Source organism: Mangifera indica, chromosome 12 (genome assembly GCF_011075055.1).
Source record: "Mangifera indica cultivar Alphonso chromosome 12, CATAS_Mindica_2.1, whole genome shotgun sequence".
Taxonomy (NCBI): Eukaryota; Viridiplantae; Streptophyta; class Magnoliopsida; order Sapindales; family Anacardiaceae; genus Mangifera; species Mangifera indica.
This window is the reverse complement of record NC_058148.1, coordinates 2,689,430-2,705,888: the sequence shown is the minus strand read 5'-3', so window position 1 is coordinate 2,705,888 and position 16,459 is coordinate 2,689,430. Positions and strand designations below refer to the sequence as shown.

Here is a 16,459-nt window from a genome sequence, read left to right as displayed (position 1 = left end):
TTGTTCGTAATTTTGAAGACTATACATCTAAAAACCTTAAAATGTTAGAAATTAGAAAAACGAAATTGAAATTTGAATTGTATATGTGAAAATACCCTAGAATGTTAATAGTAAAAAATTCGCTCAAAAATCTAAAAAGTACCAGTTAATATATATTAAATTGAGGGTATTTTTACTTAATCCTGAGAGTTTTGGGTAATAACTTAACACCCCTTAGTTTTAGGCCTTTATTTAATTTCCCCAACAAAAGCACAACACGCTTCATCAGTCTTCATCATCAACTTCATAAAAAAAAGCTCCAAATTCTTCTCAATTTCTCTCCAAAACTCTCTCTGAACTCATTTACCCACAATCGATTTTCAGTATTTCCGCCTCTTACGTTTTCATTTTAGTGATATTTGAACGAAAATTTAATTTTTTATGTTGTTGTCTTAGCTGAAATGGAGAGAGTCGCAGGTGTTACGATGGAATTTTCTCTGAGTGATGAAACCGCCGAAACTTCGTCGTTTTCGTCGCCGATCATAGTCCCTTGGAGGATACGGAAGAGGCTTTTGAACGAGAGTAAAACTCCTTGTACAGTTGAAGAAATTGAAGCCAAGCTTCGACTTGCTGATCTTCGCTAACAGGTTTAACTCCATTTTCATTTTTTTTAATTTGTTTGATGAATTTGGGATATTAGAAAAAAAAAAACCCAGGTTTTTTTTTTTATTGCTGATTATTAAATATGGATTAAAAGTTTGATTTTTGAAAATATTTTAATGATTTCCTTATATTTTAAACAGAGTATAACCCTTCAAATATAAGAAGAGACCCAGAATAAATTTTTGGTGATTGTTTTTATGTGATACAATTTCTGATTTTTTTTGAAAAGTAAACTGTGCATGGTTTACTTCAAGTTAGGCTTCATGGAGTGTTAGTTTAGCTTTTGAATCTTTGTAATTATTTCTTTGTTTTGAATTATGAGAAAATTGGAAGATTCAATACTCAAAATGGTTGTTTTTGTTTGGGGTAAAGTATGTAAAATCTTTATTTTGAAGGTTTTCGAACTTTTGCTTGCGTTAGGTAAGGTGGGCGCTCCTTGTCTTTGAAATTTTCTTTACACTTTTTTTATTTGGTGTGCCTTGCACATGGGCTTGTCTCTCTCTCTCTCTCTCTCCCCCTGTGAAACTCATGGTTGATTATTATTATTATTTTGAGCATTCTTTTCACATGTTATATTCTTCTAATTTATCTTGGCTTTTCTACTTTCTTTGTCGGTAATAGGGTCATCTGGTTCTGTTGTTTGAAAAAATTCCTTCTTTATGTTCAGTTTGTTTCCTTTCTTTTGATGGTAATAACATCTTTTGGTTCTCTTGTTTGAAAGATTTTACCTCTTTGTATTGAATATTATTTACTAATTTATTTGGTTCCTTTCTTTTCTATGTTGGGTTGTAAGATTTAGTTTGAAAGGTTTTCCCGCATGGTATTATGTGATTTCGTTCTACATAAGTTTAAACTGCAATTAATGTTTGTCTAATAGCCTTTTTTCTGCTTCCGGTTGCAGCAATTCTATGAGAAATTATCAGCAAGGCAAGGCCGAAGCCAAGAAGCCCCTCACTGTCTTCATCTTATGAGGAGGACCTTGGTCAGCGTCTTGAAGCAAAGCGTCAAGCAGCCCAGCAGAAGAGGTAAAAGCTTCAAGCGTTTTTAGAATTAATAGTCCAATGAGTATGTAATATGTTGATATTGACCAAGTTTTCCCTGAGAAATCAATGAGGAGGCCCACATTTTGTGACTGCCGTCTTGTTCTGTGTATAAAGGCTACTTGGATTAGAGCGATTATTATATGTATCTTTATGATGTTGAGATTCTTCAGAACAATATGGTCAATTAAAGCAATATCTTTTTAAGTAGGGTAAGGATGAGAGCAATTGTTTCTTCCATAGCAGAATCACCGTAGCAGATTGATTGTTACCTTGTGAACTAGAGATGTTGTTGTGGCAATAACATTTCCCTCAATAAGTAATATGATCAATTTAAGTTTGCAAGCTGACTCATTGTTGAATTGAACCGGTTAAGCATTCTGGCAAATGCTCAAATGCGCCTGGCTAGGCTGGATGAGTTGCGACAAGCAGCAAAAACTGGAGTAGAAATGTGTTATGAGAGGGAACGTGAGATTCTTGGCTCAAAAGTGGAATCTAGGGTTCAACAGGCGGAGGCAAATAGAATGCTTATCCTCAAGGCTTACAGCCAAAGAAGAGCCAAATTAAGGGAGAGGACATCTCAGTCATTGCTGTGAAGGATGGCTCAGGAGAGCAAGTATAAGGAGCGTGTGTGTGCTGCAATTCACCATAAGCTAGCAGTTGCTGAGAAGAATCGATTGCGATTGTTGGAAGCTGAGAAGAAGAGGGCAGATGCTCGGTTGCTGCAAGTTAGGCGGGTAGCTAAGATTGTCTCTCACCAATGTGAGGTTGAAAGGATGAGAATTAGTGATCAGTTGGAACATTGATTGCAAAGGGTATGCATATTTTGTGTTGTCAAATAGCTTTCTTAATAATATTGATGTTAGAATGTGTAGGAAGGATGCAAAGGGCTATTTAATCCTTTATCTATTTATTTTTAGGATTAATTCTTTTAGTTTGTTTGGTCTTTTAATTAGTTGATCTATTGGATTAGGCTTTCTTATTTCATTATTTTTTAGGATTTGGATTATTAGTTTTTTTGTTTTATGAGGCTTTCTTATTTTCATATGATTTTAGGATTAGGATTAGTAGAATTTTTATTTTAATTGGTAATTGGATTGTCAAGCCTAAAATACATCTTGTTTTTGTGGGAAACATTAGAGTGTGCCATCTCCCCTTGTTTTCTTTTCAAGGTTCTCTTCTTAACCTAGTCTACCTTCTTTTTTACCCTTTTAGTTCTTATTCTTCGATCTGATTCTCTAAATTTCTTGGTTATTTTCCTTGATATATTGTCGTATTCCTTCTCCTCTCCATCTCATAGCCTTCTGTATTCTTATTGAGTTTTCATGATAACAGGCAAAGGTACAAAGAGCAGAATATTTGAGGCAGAGAGGACGGCTAAATAGTCCTGTTACTTTTAGGATGTTCAAACAGGCTGATTGCCTTTCCAGAAATTAGCAAGGTATACAACTTTGAATATACTTATTGAGAGTTCTATACATTAGCTATAATCCTTAGATAAGCTTCTTGACCTCAGCAATGTCATTTAGGTGCAGTTTAGCTGTTGAGTTTGAACATAAGATTTTAACCCTAATAGTTATGTTGTATTTGTTAGGTGTTGGAGGCAATTTCGTAATCAGAGAACTACCTTGGACTTGGCAAAAGCTTATGATTCCATAAAAATTAATGAGACTTCTGTCAAGGCAATGCCATTTGAACAGTTGGCCTTTTTGATTGAATCAACTGCTACACTTCAAATTGTGAAAGCTCTACTTGACCGGCTTGAGACCAGCCTCAAAATCTCCAGGGTTGTTGGTGCTGTTGACAATCATACATTCAGTTTCAGTTTAAATAACATTGATCACCTTCTTAAAAGAGTTGCTTCTCCCAAGAGAAGGCCTAATTCCCGAAAATGCTGAGATATCCAGTGAGAGTAGTTCTTTGTGCTTACATGATTTTGGGTCATCCAGATGCAGTGTTCAGTGGTCAAGATTGATCTGGCCAAGTCTGCAGAAGAATTTGTTCGACAGTTTGAGATATTGATAAAGATTATATTGGAGGGGCAATACAGAGTTCTGATGAAGAGTCTGACTCTTTGTCACCAAAACATAGGACCTTCAGGTCTCAGCTTACTGCTTTTGATAGAGCATGGTGCTCCTATTTGAAATGCTTTGTTATGTGGAAAGTTAAGGATGCCAAGTCATTAGAAGATGATTTGGTGAGAGCTTTTTGCCAGCTTGAACTCTCTATGATTCAAAAATGCAAGGTAACTCCAGACGGAGAAAATGCTGCTCTTACTCATGATATTAAGGCTATTCAGAAACAGGTAATGATATCATTTTCATAGAGATAGCATAACTCTATAAAGTTTACTGCTTACTAATACCCCTTAATCAACTTTGCTTTGTGCAGGTTACAGAAGACCAAAAACTTTTAAGGGAAAAAGTACATCATCTTGGTGGAGCAGCTGGGATCAAGCGCATGGAATCTGCAATATCTGAAACACGATCTAGGAAAATGGAAGCCCAGTCAGGTCTCCAATCACAAACGTTTTAACCCCTAGTCCAGCTAGTTCTCCAGCTGTTCCTTCATATGTTGCTAGTGTGGATAGCAGAAGTAATCTGATTGTGGGTTTTGAAAGGCCGAGCAGTGTTGTTAGCTCCTTGTTTAAGGAGAATACATCCCTAACCAATGGAATTGATTCCTCTGCTCATAGTAGCAGTTGTGAAGATGTTTGGTTGGGTTTGTCAGTTGAAAAACAGCAGGTTACTGAGAATGAATTGATAGTTAATGAATTTGTCCATAATCACTGAGCTTTTATTGATCGCTTCAGCATCAATGATGACAATCAAAACACAGTCAAGGTTAGTGCAGTTTTATTGTTATATATGATTATCCCTGACTTTGATTTGATGACTGGTTTGTCGGGATCTATGTAGTTGTTACCACTAGAAGTTTTACATTGATTTGTTGCATTTGGCAGGCAAAGATAAGAGAGACGATGGAGAAGGCTTTCTGGGATGGCATCATGGAATCCCTGAAACAGGATCAGCCTAATTATGACCGAGTTATTCTACTTGTGTGGGAAGTGAGGGAAGAAATTTGTGAGATGGCTCCTCAGAGCTGGAAAGAAGAGATTGCTGAAGCCATTGATTTGGAAATTCTTGCTCAGGTAGTAGCCATCACAGCACCTTATACCATTACTGCAACATACCAAACATGCGATGCATTCTAATTTGTTCTAATTTGTCTTTTTTCCTCAGGTTCTCAATTCAGGTAACCTGGACATTAATTATATTGGAAGGATTCTGGAGTTTGCCTTGAGCACTTTGCAGAAACTCTCCTTTCAAGCCAAGAATGGTGAAATGAAGACAAATAACCAGAATTTACTGAAAGAGTTACCTGAGATATGTCAGGCCAGAGATGGATCAAATTATTCAGCTGTTATTGCAATGATCAAGGGTTTGTGCTTTGTTTTAGAACAGATTCAGGTGAGTTTTTATTTATTTTTGTCTGGCTTCTATAGGTTTCATTGAATTGATGCATGAGAGCTGTGATGGATCTCGTTAATTAGTAACATGGATTATTTTCTGACAGGCTCTTAAACGAGATATCAGCAAGGCACACGTAAGATTCACAGAACCTTTGTTGAAGGGGCCTGCTGGTTTTGACTACCTTAGAAAAGTTTTTGCAAGGCGATATGGACCCCCCTCTGATGCCTACAGCTCTTTGCCATTGACTTTACAGTGGCTTTCATCTGTGTGGACTTGCAAAGATCAGGAATGGGAAGAACATATGAATTCTCTTTCAGCTTTGACAAGACATGAAATTGCATCTGGGATGCATCTGCCTTTTGCCACCCTTAGAACTGGTGGAAGCTTTCTGGTCAAAACAGATGGAAGTCAAAATTCATCTTCCCCTCATACATCTGTTGCTACCACTTTTACTGGTAAGAATTTGATTTTCAGGGATCATATTGAAGGAGTGAGTTTAGAGTTGAACAGTAAAATGTCACTCAAAATGTGGAATAAACATTTTTCTTAAATCATCCTCTTGGTTTTTCTTTCTGGACCAGGAAATCAGCAACCAGAATGTAAGGGAGAAAAACTTGATTTGTCAGTGAGGCTTGGCTTGTTGAAGTTAGTGAGTGGAATATCTGGTGTAACGCAAGAATCTTTGCCTGAGACTTTCATGCTTAACCTCTTGAGGTTGAGAGCTGTTCAGGCTGAGATTCAGAAGATAATTGTAGTTTCCACCAGGTTTGTGGCTTCATGAATTTTGTCTGAGTCTTGATATAGGAACATAATTTTCTAATGACGTACCTGCTTTGCCACATACTAATTCTGTTGTTCCAATTCCAGCATTCTTGTTTACCGGCAAACCCTCCTGAGCGAGCAGGCAGTAGCCAGCCCTACAGACATGGACAATTTAGTGTCCAACTGCACTGCAAATCTCTTTGAGCAATTAGACCACATTGAAGACACAGGAACTGAAGAAATTGTTGAAGTAGATTCTGATAAGCTTCAAATGAGAAAGTTGGTAATGGCCAGGATGCTAGTAAAATCCTGGCAAGCTGGAGATGCAGTATTTGAAAAGGTATCTCAAGCTGTATATTTAGCTGCAAGGGGTGTTGTGCTAGGGGGAAGTGGAACCAATGGAAGAAAGTTGGCAGAAATGGCCCTCAGGCAGATTGGGGCTATTAGCCTTACTGAAAGGGTGGTGGAAGCTGCTGAAGTTTTGGTGGTGGCAGCCTGTGTCTCTGTTAGTGTTCATGGGCCATGGTATATAAACCTAACTGATAACTTTTGATGGGATTGTGAATTTGTGAAGAAAGTGTGTAAAGCTGTTTTTTAACTTTAGTGTGTAGAGTGCACATTATTTGATTTGATTAATTGTGCAAATATTGCTCTTTCTGTTTTATATTTCCCGTGTAATTGAACATTGTGTAAATAGTGTTTGGAATATAATAAAAGCATTATTTCATGTATATGTCAATGCCATCAAGGTTGTAAATTTATGAAGCAACCATTCTATGGGATGATCCCATCGTTGTTCTTCAAGTTAGCTAACAACTTCAATGACCCGCAACTCTGGTCCTCTAGCACTCAATTCCATCAAAAGGTTGTAGATTTATTGAAGGCATGTTAGGTCTCTACCTGGATCAAGTTTTGACTTGATCAAAGGGTTGGTCTACTACGAACCCATTTCAAGTCTCTTCATGTTATTTTTATTATTGGTATAAGTTGGTTGTGAGGTGAAGAAATGCAGGAATGAATGAATACTTCTCAAATCCTTTCATTTGCTAAATATAGTCCAGGTTGCATCAATTGGAATCAAAGTAATCTTCCTTTGCCATGGTTGAAGAAACACCAGACTAGGATCTTAGGCAGGAAGTGTTGCAATGGATCAAAAAAGCGTTCTAATCGGTTACTAAAAGAATCCTCTAACAAGCTCAAAAATTTGATTAGAAGGTTGAGCCTTCAACATACAGATAAAGATATAAAAGGTGTAATAAGTGTGACTTTAAACCTAAATGGTAGATTTGTAATTGTGTAGAGTTAATAAGGGTTGTTTGAGTCATTTTATGGTTAGAGGGTGTTTTAGTCCTCACAAGTTTTTTTTCTTTTAAATCCTTAAGGTTATTAATCATTATCCTTGGATGGCTGAAAAGTTTAAGAGAGGGCTGAAGAGTTTTAATCTCTCTCTGTCGTGTTTGACTCCTCTAGTTTTGCTTAGAAGTCTTTCTAGGGTTTGAGTTAGGGAGGAAATCTTCTGGATTTCTTTGATCAAGCATGGAGGTTCTGAGTCAGTGCATTGTGACTTTATTATAGGCTCCTGTCATCAGTAGTTCTTGTCGTCTTTGTGTCTCAGTTAAAGATTTATTGTACTGTAAGTTGAACTCTTATTTTGATTTATAATGGATTCAACTAGAGTCTTGTCTCTGCCTTGGATGTAGGGTTTCGAATTGAGAACCCAAACCAAGTAAATCTTTCTTGCATCTTGTTTTGAATATTCATTTTTTCTTCAATTAAGCTTCCTCTTTATGTGAATCTGGAATTAATACTTTGTATAATAAAGGTCCTGAAAACTAACAAGTGGTATCAAAACCCTTTTAGGGTTTATACTAAGTATTTTTGTTGAACGTCATTCATTACGTTATCGATTCTCTGTCTGTGATAAATTCTTTGATTGTGTATTTGTGTTTCTGTGATACTACCAACATTCTTTTTGTGTGTAAGAATTAAAAGATTATGTAACTAAAGGATATAGGATAGACTAGGATTGATATTGACAAATTTGATGGAAAGGGAGATTTTAATATGTGGAGAGAAAAATATGTATACAGTCTTGGTACACAAGAAAAGTGCCAAAGCTCTTGGAAGTCAATCTGACTTTCTAGAAGGCATGGCTGATGCAGAGAAATAAGAGGTAATGGAAACTGCCTATAGTTTGCTTATATTGCATTTAATTAATAATGTTTTAAGAAAGGGTGATGGTGCTAACACTGTTGCTAAAGTAAGGTTAAAACTTGAATCGTTGTATATGACTAAATCCTTGAGAAACAAAATTTATTTGAAAAAACAGTTATTTGGTTTTAAAATGGACTCGACAAAATCTGTAAATGATAATCTTAATGAATTTAATGAACAGTATAGATGAGAAAATATCTGATGAAAATCAAGTAATAATAATTTTGAATTCTTTGCATGAATCTTTTAAAGATATAAAGGCAGCAATCAAGTATGACAGAGAATGTCTTTAGATGAAGTTCTAGATGCATTAAGATTCAAAGATTTGGAAATAAAATTTGAGAAAAAGTCAATGGGTGACGATCTCAAGTTAGAGGCAGATCTGATAAGAGAAATAATATGCTAAGTCCGAGTCTAGGACTAAGAGAACATGTTGGTAGTGTCATAAGGAAGATCATTTTAAAATAAATTGTCCTGAGAAAAAGAAAATGCATACAAATAATTCTGAAAAGCAAGATTTGGTAAATTTTCTAGATGGCTATGAAAGTGTTGAAGTGTTACTTCTATCTGAAAATGTTTTAGTTAAGGAGTGGGTATACATTTCACATGACACCAAGAAAATAATGGCTTACTAATGTGAAGTATGTAAATAGGGGGAAAGTTTTAATGGAAAATGATGATTCTTATGATGTTATTGCTATTGGTAATGTGAAATTCAAGATGCGTGATGGTTCTATTAAAATTCTTAAGAATGTTAGACTTGTTCCAAAATTAAGAAGAAATTTAATTTCTTTGGGTCTTCTGGATTCAAATGTTTTTGCTTATAAATCAGAAAATGGCATATTAAAAGTACTCAAAAGATCTTTGGTTGTGATGAAAGGAAAGTTGTCACATGGTTTGTATATCTTGGATGGTAATGTAGTTTCTGATGTTATGAATTCTGATGTTGACATTCAAAATGAATCTCCATTGTGGCATAAGGGGTTAGGACTCAGTAGTATTGCTGGTTTGCAAGAATTGACTAAATAGAAATGATTGATTCAAAGACCATATCTCATCTTGATTTCTATGAAAAATTTATGGTTGGTAAATCTCATAAAATGAAATTTCCACCTACCACTCATAGATCTAGACTATGTGCATTCTGATTTGTGGGGATCTCCTTAAGTCCCAAATTCTTTATCAAATTCACATTATTTTATCACATTCATTGATGATTACTCTAGGAGAGTATGGATTTAATTTTTGAAATAAAAAGTTGAAGCATTTAATTGTTTTAAGAACTAGAAAACTTTGATTGAAAATCAAATTGGTAAAAAAATTAAAGTTCTTAGAACTAATAATGAGCTTGAATATTGCAATAAATTGTTTTCTGATTTTTGTAAAAAGCATGACATTCTTAGACATAAAACTTGTACTGAAAACCCTCAACAAAATAGTTTTGCTAAAAATATGAATAGAACAATTCTTAATAAAGTTAAATGCATAATGTCTGATTCAGGTCTAAGTAAAAGATTTTGGATAAAAGCTATAGCAACTACATGTTATTCGATAAATAGATCCTCATCATTTACATTAGACTTTAAGACATCTATAGAGATATGGTCAGATGAACCACCATCTCTTAATCAGCTAAGACCATTTGACTGTTTAACATATATGCATGTGAATCAGGGAAAGTTGAATCCAAGAGCTCTGAAAACTTTGTTCCTAGGCTACCTATATGGTATAAAAGGCTATAAATTGTGGTTAATTGATGAAAAAAAATGTGTGATTAATAGGGATGCCACCTTTAATGAATTTAAATTTTATAGAGATCTTTTCTCTGTTAATAAATCAACTGGGCAACCTTAGTTTGAGGTGAAGACACTTGTTAGTAGTACTCATAGTATGTCATCTTCTTCTGGTAAGTCTTAGGAGTCCAATGGTGGACCTAATTTAGGTTTGGATGCAATTCATGCTTTAAAGTACAAACTCTCAGACTCGAATCAACAACCACCACTAAAGAGTCATGGTAAAAGTTCATAGAGTGATGAAAATCCAGACTTATCTAATTACCAATTAGCAAGAGTTAGAACTAGAAGGAAAACTAAACCTCCTGCCAGATTTGCAAAAGTTGAAAATATACTATGCTTTCCAAATAGGTGATGTAATTGAAATGAATGAACCCTTGAATTACAAGCAAGCCTGTGAAAGCAAGTATAGCTCTAAATGGAAGAAGGCCATGGAAAATGAAATGCTTTCTTCATGGAAAAATAAGACATAGTCCTTAGTGGACAAACCACATAAGAAAGTGTTTGGTTGTAAATGGGTGTTTAAAAGAAACTCTTGGATACCCAGAATAGAGTAACCTAGATTTAAGGCTAGATTTGTGGCAAAAAGTTTCTTTCAAAAAGGAGTGGATTATCATAAGGTTTTCTCTCCCATAGTTAAACATACATTCATTAGACTTATCCTATCTATTGCAACATTGTTTGATATGGAAGTTGAGCAAATGGATCTTACAACAACTTTCTTGCATGGGAAACTAGAAAAACAAATATTTATGGAACAACCTGAAGGTTTTGTAAAACCTAGTACTGAACAGAATGTTTGCAAATTGCATTGATCTTTATATGGATTGAAACAGTCTCTAAAGCAATGGTATAAGAGGTTTGATGATTTTTTTCTTTCCATTGGCTTTCTTAGATGTAATTATGATCATTATGTGTATTATATGAAATCTTAACATGATGATTATGTTTATCTTTTGATATATGTTGATAAACACTCCTAGTTTCTAAAAACAAGTCTGCCTTGAATGATTTGAAACACATATTAAATTCTGAATTTGAATTGAAAGATTTAAGCCTTATTAAAAGGATTTTGGGTATGGATATTATGAGAGATAGATTAAAAGGCTACTTATTTCTATCTCAATCTGGTTATATTAAAAAAGTTCTTAAAATCTATAAAATGTTTGAAGCAAAATCTGTGAATGTTTCATTAGGTACTTATTTTAGATTAAAAACTACTTCTGTTTTATCTATTGATGAGTCTGATTTTATTGGAAATATTCTTTATTCTAATGTAGTTGATAGCTTAATGTACGCAATGATTGGTTCTAGGCTAGATATTGCCTATGCTATTAGTTTGATTAGCAAATTTATGAGTAACCCTTTTAAGGGTCATCAAATTATGGTTACTTTATACCACTAATGCTACCAATCACATTCTGGTGAAAGGTTATTGTGATTCAAATTTTGTAGTTGATTCGATAGAAGGAGGTTTTAACAAGATATATCTTTACTTTTGGAGGGAACGTGGTAAGCCAGAAATGCGATCTGTAGCATATTGTAGCCTTGTCAACTACTGAAGCAAAATATACAGCCTTGACTGAAGTCGTTAAAGAAGCTTTGTGGCTAAAGGGAATTTCAACTGAACTGGGATAATCAGATGTTGCACCTGTAATTTGCAGTGAGAGAACAAAACACATTGATGTTAGACTCCACTTTATTAGAGATATTTTGTCTAATAGTCAAGTTAAAGTTGAGAAAAAAGAGTCTAGTGTTAATCCAGTTGATGTTTTAACAAAACAGTGCCTATAAGCAAATTTAGAGAAGCTTTAAGCTTGCTTAAAGTATGTCAAATGTAGTGTTTCTGTTATTTGCAGTGGAGGTTCTAGTGGGGTTCATTTGCAAGTTTAAGCCAAGTTGGAGATTTGTGATATAGTGTGGCTTTAAACCTGAAAGGCGGAGTTGTAATTGTTCAATGTTAACAAGGATTGTTTGAGTCATTTTATGGTCAGAGGGTGTTTTAGTCCTTACAAGTTTTTTTTTGTTTAATCCTTATGGTTATTCATTTTTATCCTTGGATGACTGAAAAGTTTAAGAGAGGGCTGAAGAGTTTTAATCTCTCTTTGTCGTGTTTGACTCCTCTGGTTTTGCTTAGAAGTCTTTCTAGGGTTTAAGTTAGGGAGAAAATCTTTTGGATTTCTTCAATTGAGCATGGAGGTTCTAAGTTTGTGCATTGTGACTTGATTATAGGCTCTTGTTGTCAGTAGTTCTTGCCATCTCTATGTCTCGGTTGAAGGTTTATTATACTATAAATTGAACTCTTAGTTTGATTTATAGTGGATTAGAGCTTTATCTCTGTCTTAGATGTAGGGTTTCGAATTGGGAACCTGAACCAAGTAAATCTTTCTTGCATTTTGTTTTGAATATTCGTGTTTTCTTCAATTAACCTTCTTGTTTATGCGATTCTAGAATTAATACTTTGTATAATAAAGGTCTTGAAAACTAACTGAGGGGAATTTCATTATAGAAAATTTTGAACAGAAAACTGAGCTATCTGGAGAAGAATCCATTACAGAAAATTTCAATCAGAAAATTCTGTGGGGACTTTCAACCAGGCTGGAGTTTCTTCACTTTAAGGAAGAAAATTGTTTTAGTTGGCTTATTAGAAGGATAAGATGAAGGGTGAGTTTGTGGTGAGTGAAGAAAAAGAAAGAGAGAGTTTCTGTTGGTATTGTTACGATGGTCCACAAGCAAGGAAGACAAACTCACCTATTACGTGCTCAACAAGGAATTCCTATTTTAAGATTATGGGGCATTCGTCGACATGAGCTATGTACCACGTCTGACATTTGAGGCAGCAAGTCAAGAGGTGAGAGGCATTGGCCAAGATGCTGCGACATATCGAACTGGACTTCATTTGACTGCAGCTTAGGGAGAAGTGAAGGCACTCCTTATGAACTTCCAAAGTTTAGGTTAAAAGTTGCTTCCATTGATTACACTAAATGTGCCATTTGCACAGACAACAAACCGACATGCACGACAACAAACCGAGCATGACTTGAAAAAAGAGAAGAAGAAGCTTGGAACGATTAAAAAATGTGTCAGGTTGTGAAACATGAGGGGTGGGAACAGTTATATGGAGGTTTAATACCTGGCTGTGAAACATATCCACTGCTGCTTGTGAAGTCAGGGCATCAAGCAAAACAAGTTCAAACAGGGGGCAAAAGATATATAATGATGAGATATCCAAAGCTTCATGCAGAAGTGCAGTTGGGAAGTGTGGTGAGGACCATAGCTTTGTTTGCTGAATATAGTCCAGGTTGCATCAAAAATAGGTAAAAAAGATTACCAAAGCAATAGATGAAATTGAAAGGAACAGTTAGTTTCACTTGCTATTGAATCACAGAATATTCTTAATTTACTTTTTGTTTCATTTCGGAAATTGCATGCATGGGAAAGTTGCATATCCAATTTTCCTTCTTGGAGTTCGCTATGAATTTGATGAGTTTAACCATCAGCAATATATTTTTGTCGGGCCATATTGCTGGCAGGTTCTAATAACTTGCCAAGCCTATAAGGTGGTGACAATTAACACACAAGTACCTATTACTCTTCTTGTGTGTTTGAGAATTCTGAAAAAATATATAGCATAGGGAGACAGTTACTCCAAAAAATGGATATGGAAAAGATTTTTCATTGGACAAAGTAGTTCATCGACAATATTATTAATGCCTACAACTTCCTAAACAATGTAAGAAAAAATCATCCCCCACATTAATCCCTTCTAAGCCATTGTTGGAACCAGTATGCAGACATCTTCGGATACCTCTTAAGAGTACTGTAGTCCACATAGACAATGCCAAATCGAGAAGTGTATCCAGACAACCATTCAAAATTGTCCAGCAGCGACCAAGCGAAGTAGCCGATGACATTTGCTCCATTATCAATAGCTTTCTTCATAGATGATATATAGTCTCTGTAGTAATTAATCCTTATGCTGTCATGTAACACCTCTGGGAATGTCATATTGCCTGGTTGGTCCATGCCATTTTCCGAGAGAATCATAGTTGGATTTCCATAATGCTCTTTCACATATGTCAAACACTTCTCCATACTCCAAGGTACAATGTACAGCCATGTAGAATATGCCTGCCAAGGGTTAGGAAATGAGCTTACAATCAAAAGGGATGCATTAAAATCTAGCTTAATCAACCAATAGGCTAAATATTTTCATTGAAATTTTACCAATGGACCAATTGGCTTTCCATGGCGTTCAACTGCAAAATTTAGACTAAATTAGATAACAATAACAAATTATTTCTGAAACAATCAGCAAGAGAAGATTATCCAGTGCTTACAAGCGAAACCAACATGCCAATCATTCTGGTAACTTGAGATATTGGACTGAGGCCATGGAGGATCCATCATGTAGAAGCCGGTGTACACATTAATACCAACATAATCTATGGACCCCTTCACCAGTTGAACTTCTGATTCTGTAAACTTTGGAAGCCTATCTTTAACAATTTCTTGCATTGTACTCGGGTACTCGCCATATGTAATTGGATGCAAAAACCTGTAAATTTAGAGCTAAATTCAGTTGAGTTTGTTTATAAACATTTCAATTGCATTAGTGTTTAAAACTGAACATTAATTTACCATCCAATGTGGAAATCTCTTGCTCTTTGAGCTGCATAATTATCAGCTTTCGATCTAGTCAGAGGTTCATACCAAACAAAATCCAAAAGAATTCCAATCCTTCCTCCTTGTTCTTTCTGAGACAATATAAATACACATTTCTCAATTATAAATACATACAATTTACATTGAAGATTAAGAAGTATAAAGAGATGTTACTTGGTATTTTTCGCGATATCTTTCAACTGCAGCAGCGTGAGCCAAAAGCATATTATGAGCAGCAATGTAAGGTTCAGTTCCAGAGTCTCCAGAAGTACAATTTCCAACTTCTTTGGAACACCTTGAGGGAGGATTTATGCCATTATCATAACCAAGAGCTGCAATCACTCTTGGTTCATTAAATGTGAACCAGTTCTTAACTCTATCCCCAAATGTTTTAAAGCAAAAGTCTGCATAATCCGCATAGTCCTTCCTGAAATTAATTTTTGGTTTGGATCAATCACTTTATAAGATATCATAATATGAACAAGAATCATCCAAAAAAATAAAAAAAACTTACACAATATTACAACTGAGCAGACCATTATACTTTTCCTCAAGAGCTAATGGCATATCATAATGATACAGATTTGCATATGGAGTAATCCCTACAACAAAACTCAAACATTAAATTTCTCTGAACAAATTATTAACACTTATTTGCAGGATTTAATTGGCAATTTCTTTACCTTTTTCAAGCATGTAATCAATCAATCTGTTGTAGTAATCAACTCCCAGCTGATTTACTTCCCGGGTTCCGTCTGCAAGAATTTAGAAATTCCAGATATCAATCAAGTTATTCAGAAATTTCAAAAGCTAATTAATCAAATAATAATGATAAAAAATATATTACACTTACTTGGGAAGATCCTGGACCAGGAAATTGAAAACCGATATGCATCAAAATTAAGCTTTACCATGAGATCAACATCTTCCTGTAACATATTAAGTATAATCTTTAAAAATCCAAAACTCTCAAAAGTACAAATTTGACACTAGAGTCTTCACCGATCCCTTTAAATAAAAAAAAAAATAAAAAACAATAATCTTTAATATACAGTAACTTGATCGAAAGCATACCTTGTAATGGTGATACTGATCAACACTGACTTCACCAGTAGCATTGCCCTTAATGTGTCCTTTTACACAAAACAAACAAATAATTAAAACCATAACTTTCCTTAAGAACAAAAATTGAGTTATAATTTGATTTATTTATTTACCTGGAACTTTCACGAAAGGATCCCAAATGCTGGGTCCTCTTCCATCCTCAGATGCCATGCCTTCAACTTGATATGCAGAAGTTGCAGTACCAAACTGAAACCCTTCTGGGAAAGCTTCTCTGCTCAGCCCTCCAGTGTCAAATCCATCATCGCAATCCAAATTTGCATCGTCAGTGCAGTCAACATTTGCTGCATTTGAAACGTAGACAATGGCCAAAAAGGCAACAACCAAACTGAACAATGAAGAAGACTGCATACTGGTTAGTTTGAATAAAGAAAAAAAAGAGAAAATGGTGTATTTATAATGGAAAGTAAATGGCTTCGACTTAAAAGGAAAAGATTTTGGATATACACAATGAGATTCTTCGGAACCCATCTTCATCTTAAATATCTTGATTATAATTTTATCTTCCTAGCTTTTTTTTTATTTAAATTTATGATAAAAATCTAAAACAAATTTTAAACGTATATCGTAATTTAATCCTAAATTACCCTTTTTCTTCTGATCCTTCTTTTATTTTTTTCAGTTCCACTTGGCCCTTGACTTGAAGTATTATTTTTTTTTCCACTTAAAATTGAATTTTAGAAAACAATTATTGACCATTATGTCGTTACTAATTTCAATTTTGTTCCTTAAGGAGTTTTTTATTTCT

The 16,459-nt window shown here is 34.8% G+C and overlaps 1 protein-coding gene and 2 pseudogenes across 1 annotated transcript; 2 read left to right on the top strand and 1 right to left on the bottom strand.

The window, feature by feature from the left end:
• Nucleotides 1-269: 269 nt before the first annotated feature.
• LOC123193413 lies at nt 270-3,758 on the top strand (annotated as a pseudogene).
• LOC123193113 lies at nt 3,201-6,648 on the top strand (annotated as a pseudogene).
• A 6,932-nt stretch (nt 6,649-13,580) lies between these two features.
• On the bottom strand, nt 13,581-16,161 carry LOC123192333 (beta-glucosidase 44-like). The gene is made up of 10 exons (XM_044604843.1): nt 15,807-16,161; nt 15,664-15,722; nt 15,443-15,518; nt 15,273-15,344; nt 15,104-15,191; nt 14,764-15,016; nt 14,566-14,681; nt 14,265-14,482; nt 14,152-14,183; nt 13,581-14,055 (listed from the first exon to the last, which is right to left on the bottom strand). The coding sequence occupies exons 1-10, from the start codon at nt 16,060-16,062 to the stop codon at nt 13,681-13,683; spliced, it is 1,545 nt and encodes a 514-aa protein (XP_044460778.1). The 5' UTR covers nt 16,063-16,161; the 3' UTR covers nt 13,581-13,680.
• Nucleotides 16,162-16,459: the final 298 nt, after the last annotated feature.